A 6,447-nucleotide genomic window follows, 5' to 3' on the forward strand; every position below is an offset into this window, starting at 1 on the left:
TTCCTTTTAAGTAGTGGTCCTCTACCTGTGGGTTATGACCTTCTTGGGGTCAAATGATCCTTTCACTGGGATGGCCGAAGACCACCCCAAACCATATATAATTACATAACAATTCATAACTGAAGCAAAGTTACAGTTATGAAGCTGAAAGTAATTTTATAGTTGGATGTCATCCCAACATGAGGAACTATTTTGAAGGATCATAGCATTGGGAAGGCTGGGAACCACCGTTTTAAAGGTTCCCTGAGGCTTGAGGCTGAAGGGCAGGCTCAGTGGTTAAGAGCAGACCCTGCTCATGTAGAGTACCCAAGTTCAGTACTCAGGCAGCTCACAGCTCTAGCTTTAGGGGATCAAACATCTTTTGGCTTCTGTAGGTACCTACACTCACCTGCCCAACCCTCTCCCTTACATATATTCCCATAATTAGAGGGTAGAAACTTCTCTTTTTTAGTTTTTTTTTTTTTTAAATGTCAAGTAATGTGTTGACAAACTGTGTTTTAATACAGGGCAGATGGTATCTTATAGTCTAAGCTTTAGTGGTGGATATGTTTGTAAAATTTGGCCACTGGATTTTTAGGTTTTGGGTGATTTCTAATAACTTTTTATAGTAACGTCTTCTTTTCACTCAACAGTTTGGAAACTTCAGTGGTCAGATTCCGGGCATGCAAATGCAGATGGGCCAGCCAATGCCAGCGGCAGGTCCCAATATGTTCTCTGGTGGTTACCCTGGATACCTGGGTTATTCTGACAGCTACTCCCCTCCCGACGACTCCATGTGGACTTACTTCACAGCTGTTGCTGGGCAGGTGAGGTGGTAAATCTTTTACCATATACTAGTCGATAATTGATCACTATCCACTTAGTGTAACATGTAAAATGTCTTTTATAAAGTTTATGTCTTAAACTTGTGTAGAATAATACTGTTCTTCTCAAAGATGGGGGTAGACATAACTGCTTTATTTTTTTAAGTTCCATTGAGTTTGCTCTTGACAATTTCACATGTGAGTGAGGTGCAGTCTTATCATTATAACATAATCTACTCCCATTAACATCCCATCTTCCTTACAAGTCCCCTTCCCACAGGCATGGCCTTCATTGTTGTTGTTATTTGTTTGTTGGTTTTTGAGATTCACTGAGTTTAATTGGGATCAATGTGAGAGATGGCTAGTAAACTGCTCATTTGACTGAAAGGGGCAACACCTCAAGCTGGAGAGTCTGATTCTTCCTGACAGTGTGCTTTCTGTGGGAGTGGATGTGCTTTGTCCCGTTCAAGCTAAAGTGTAATTGCAAATGTGTTGGCATTGAGCAACAGTGGGGCCCTTGAGGGGTAATTGGAGCCTTAGGGTTGCATCCTCTTGGCAGGATGAGTGTGGTTTCTTTCAATGCATTGAAAGCAAGCGTTCACCTCCCCTCCTTCTTCTTGGACATACGCTTTTATTCTTCAAACACTACCTGGACTTTTATGCCCATCTGCTACTCACAGAAAATCAGGTGGCTCTCTCCACAAACAGCCAGACCCTGCCTGGCTTCCAAAACTGTGAGCCAAGATAAACTTTTAATAAATGTGCCGGTTTCAGGTGTATGGTCATAGCTACAGACAGTGGAATATATGATCATACCCCAAATTAAACATTTACTAGTTGTTTTTGGAATTATGTGTGTATGTCTGTGTGTGTATCTCTCTCTTTCTGTGTGTGTGTATGTATGTGTGTGAGTCTGTGTGTGTGTGTATGTCTTGGTGTGTGTCTGTGTGTGTATCTGTCTGTATGTCTCTGTGTGTCTGTGTGTGGACATGAGTGGCAGTGCCCATGGAGTCCAGAGGCTTCTGATCATGTGGAGCTAAGGAGTCACAGGTAGATGTGAGCCACTTGACCAGGTTCTGGAAATCAAACTTTGATCTTTAGAAAAGCAGTAAGAGCTCTTAATCATTGGGTCGTCTCTCCACGCCTGCTGAATTATATTTACATTTTAAAAGAAATTTCTTTATTAGGTTTCACACTGAGAAACACCCTACTCTCCTTAAATGACTTTTAAATACAAAACTAAGTCGACTGATTTATGAGAGAAAAGGATGAATGCTCACAGTTTGCTTGAATACAAAGACGTTTTAGAACTGTAACTTAATAAGGATAGGATAATATTCTCAGCTTTGGCATCAATTCCATTAACTCTAAATACACATATTGCAGTTAAGATGTAAGTATGTCAAATGATGCATTAGGAAATCACTTCTGCTGTCAGACATTAATTCAAGTTGAGAAACTGCATGTGTTATCACAGACAAAGCTATATCATTTTTAGTAATAAATGGTTTAAGTTGATGGCACATTGCTACAGAGATTATCAAAATCATGTTGAGACTTTTCTATTTTTTTTAACACAAAAATGAAAGCAAAATCTTAAACTTAATGGTGTGCTATGGTATTAGCAATTAGTCTCTACTACTCTGAATACATATGTAGGCCAGCTGTTTGTGATCACAGAGCAGTTCGAGCCTGCCAATTCAGGTTTCTGACTTGTTATTGACAGTATGTGATTGTAGTGGCTTTGCCTCTTCTTATACTATTAATATATTAATTTATCATAATTAAGTAATTTTATACATACTATCCTGGCTAGGGGCTCATAGTGCTGTCTTGAAAATTACGGGCATGAGATGCAGATAAAGGGCCATAGGAGTAGAGTTTCATAGCTACAGACTGGATCTGCGGCCCAGAGCTTTGTGCTTCCTGATTTGTTAAGATGTAACAAGCCACATGACAACCTCCTCTGCCATGGACACAGCCCAAGTCACTGTGTCTTCTTCACCATGATGACTGTGTCCATATAAATTGTCAATCAAAGTGAAAACTCTAGTTTTAAAAAATAGTTTCTAAAAAGTATTGGGCCATAGCAATAAAGTAATTTATACAGTAGTATACTCATTTGTGTTGGTTTTCACTGCATTTGATATGAAGGAAATATTATTTATTTCATTAAAATATTATTTCATTATTACAATTATTATTTTATGCGTATGTATAACATGGAACTATGTACATATGTATAAAATCTTAATTATATTTTATATCTGGATGCAAGCGTGTATATAAAACCACATCTATATTGTGTGTGTTTCTACCCATGTTTCCTAGCTCACAAATCTTTCCCCTAGTCAGGGGAAGTTAGAATTTCTCATTTGTAAGGCAGCTTGTAGAAACTCCATCTTCCCCTGCTTTCTGATTGCCATAAAGAAATCCCATTCCTTATTTTGCATGGTGACTTGTTACAAAGCCCTCAGTCCAGAACAGTTCTGCTGTGTCCTGTGTATGCTGTAGGAGATGTGAATGCTGTGAATTACATGTGAGAACAGAGCAATATGCCTCTGAACTGTGATGCAAAATATTAAAAGATGTCTATTTCTTCCAAATATCATTTGGATCAAATTCCTAAATTTTTATTGCCTTTTTTTTCTTTTGTTGGCCCTTTTCAAAATGAATCAAAAGTTATCTGGTGGACTGTTTCATTGAGAATAAATATTACAATATGAAACATTATAATAATATATTTTGTATATATAAGTGGGTTTAAAAACTATAAAGTCACAGTCAAGCCTTACTTGATACCAGTATTGTGCTCTGGAATATTAGGCAGTAGAAAGAATAGAGAGGATGAGACCAGTTGCCCACAGTCCCCTTTGAGTGAATGTCACAATGATCAAGAACCTAGTAGACCCCACCTAATATTTTTATCTGTTAGGGGACCAGTGCATTAGCCATTCACCTCTGGCAGACATTCAACTCAAACACAATACATACTAGGTGAGAGGAAGTTTTTAAACTCCATTTTAACTTTTTGAACTAAAATCTGTGGTCCATTCTTGACTGAAACTGTGTTGTGGCAAAGGACTACATCATTTTAGTAGTATGGCCCTTCTTTAAAAAACTAAGCAATTGAAATGAAAGAGCAAGAAATCCAAAACCTGATTCTTAAATTCAGGATATAGTGAAGATGGTTGTGCTGGCTAGTTTTATGTGAACTTGACACAACCTAGAAAGGCAGGTACCTCCAAGGCATCCATAAGATCTGGCTGGAGGGTACTTTCTTAATTAGTAATTATTATGGGAAGGCCTAACCCATGGTGAGTGGTGCCTTCCTTGGGCTGGTAGTCCTGGGGTCTATGAAAAAGCAGGCTGAGAAGCCAGTAAGCAGCAAACCTTCATGAGGTCTCTGCATCAGCTTCTACCTCCAGCTTCCTACCCTGTTTGAGTTCTTGTACTGACTTCCTTCAATGGTGAACAGTGAAATGAAAGTGTAAGCCAAATAAACTCTTTCCTCATCTTTCCTCAATTTGTTCTGGTCATGTTGCTCCGTCACAGCAATAGTAACCCTAAGATAATGGTGTCTGTGTGTGTGTGCATATATATATATACACACACACACACAAAACATATATATATATATATATATATATATATATATATATACATCCATACAAACATCATATACACACATACACACACACAAATATATATATATATATATATATATATATATATATATATATGTATAACACCATTATTATGCTTAATAATTATTGGGGTAAGGGATTTAACATGTGTATCTATGGGATATAACTGGATATAGTCTGCATATCCAGACTATAGGCTAGAATTTCAAGTAGAAAATTATGTCTAAATCTGGTTCAGGCTATCAGTTGGTGACTTGTAAATGATGATTGTTTCTGGGAGAGGCTTGGGGATGAAAGGATCGAACGTGAAAGAAAACAGTGCACTGGGAATTCAGATGCCGACTGAGGAGGAGGAGAGGCTCTCCCCTGGTTTTTGGTGCAGTCTGTAACCCTCCTCCCTCGTGTTGTAGCAGTGGAGGATTTCCTGAAGCGGGTAGCAGTTCATAGAACACCGACAGCATCTTAGGTTCTGTTCTTCCCTTGAGTGCTCTTCAGGCCCCATTGCTTTTCTAAGAACAGAGTTGCTCATCACTCTTCCTAGATTCAAGGCATATGACAGTCATATCCCAATAACATATGAAACTACTGTACTAAGGTCTAATTTAGAATTGGAATTGTGTGTGCTGTGGTGTGTGTGTGTGTGTGTGTATGTGTGTGTTTCTGTATACACACAATTAAATATATAATACATAATATATATATTATGTGTGTATATGCGTATTTCCATCTCATATACTTTGAAAACATAGCATCATCATCATTGAGCATAGTTAATAAAGGAACTACCTTTGTCTCATTGTCACTCCTTTCAGTTGCCATAGCAGTCCTCTAATATAAACACCTGGTGTAACCTTTAATTGTCGCTTTATTGCTAAGTGGCTTAGGGGTCAGGCTGGGTTAAGACATGAGAGATTTTTGTCTTGAATGCCCAGCTTAAATGTGTTTTAAAATGTGTTCAAAATAAATGGAGCTTTAATGTGATCTGAGAAACAATGAACTTAAGAACCGTGTAATGGGCACGAGCTTATTTTCCTCAGCTTTTGAGACAGGTCTGGCCCTGTGTCCCCACATGGCTCATTTGCCTCACTTTCATGTTGACTGTGCTTAAGTGGACAAAGCCCTTTCAACCTGTCTGACGACTTCACTTTTGTAAGACATTAAAATATACACCAATCTCTTTGCCATGGCTAAACTTGCTTGTTTTTAGAAGATAATTGAGTAGAGTAATGTAACTGGAAAGAAAGGGTTGTCCATGTAAATGGATGTTCTTACATCTCTTCCAAAGCTTCTTTAAAAGATGAAGAGTTTGCGAATGGCACCAGGGCACAGTTGAGTGAGTGGCTGCAGTTCCATCTGCCCAGGAGGCTGGGACAGGAGCGCCACTTGTGCCCAGGAATTTGAGACCAGCCTGGGCATAATAAGATTCCCATAAAATAAAAATCAAAACAAATAAAGTCTCAAAAACGTTGAGGAAGTTAATAGACAGATTTCGGCAGTTGATAGCCTTGAGTTTTTCAAGTGGGTAAAGCAGTGTCATGAAACACGTTTCCAATCATAAAGCACAAATTCCCTTTGATCTACATTGTATCAATCCAGAGCAGTGCGTGAAGAACAGCTAATATGATGTACCCCTCTCCAAGTTCAGGGTTATTTACTGACATGTCTCTCTTAATGGTCATTCTCCCAGAACAGGGACAACCCCAAAATACTTTCTATGTCCTTTAACTTAAATTCACAATACTTTTTTCTAGGTTTCTTTTTTCAAATAGTATTGCTACAAAATAACTCTAAGTCCCTCAAAGTTTATCTTCTATGTTCAGAAGTATAGAATAAAATATATATATATATATATATATATATATATATATATATATATATATATACATTTTTGTCTTTGTTTATCTTGTGCGTAAATGTTTCGAAAGAGGGTGGCACAGGGGCAGAAAACATCAGTCCCCACCTTTATTTCTTATAATTTTAATTGCATTGGTGGAAAA

The 6,447-nt window shown here is 37.9% G+C and overlaps 1 protein-coding gene across 1 annotated transcript in view; it reads left to right on the forward strand.

Annotated features, from left to right (window-relative positions):
* The window catches only part of Gca (grancalcin), a 29,631-nt gene that overhangs the window by 7,464 nt on the left and 15,720 nt on the right, over positions 1–6,447 (forward strand). The window contains exon 2 of the mRNA XM_021185780.1: positions 633–806. Coding sequence (XP_021041439.1) covers positions 633–806 — 174 coding nt within the window. The remainder of the gene's footprint in view (positions 1–632; positions 807–6,447) is intronic.

The sequence above is a fragment of the Mus caroli genome, chromosome 2 (genome assembly GCF_900094665.2).
Source record: "Mus caroli chromosome 2, CAROLI_EIJ_v1.1, whole genome shotgun sequence".
Classification (NCBI taxonomy): Eukaryota; Metazoa; Chordata; class Mammalia; order Rodentia; family Muridae; genus Mus; species Mus caroli.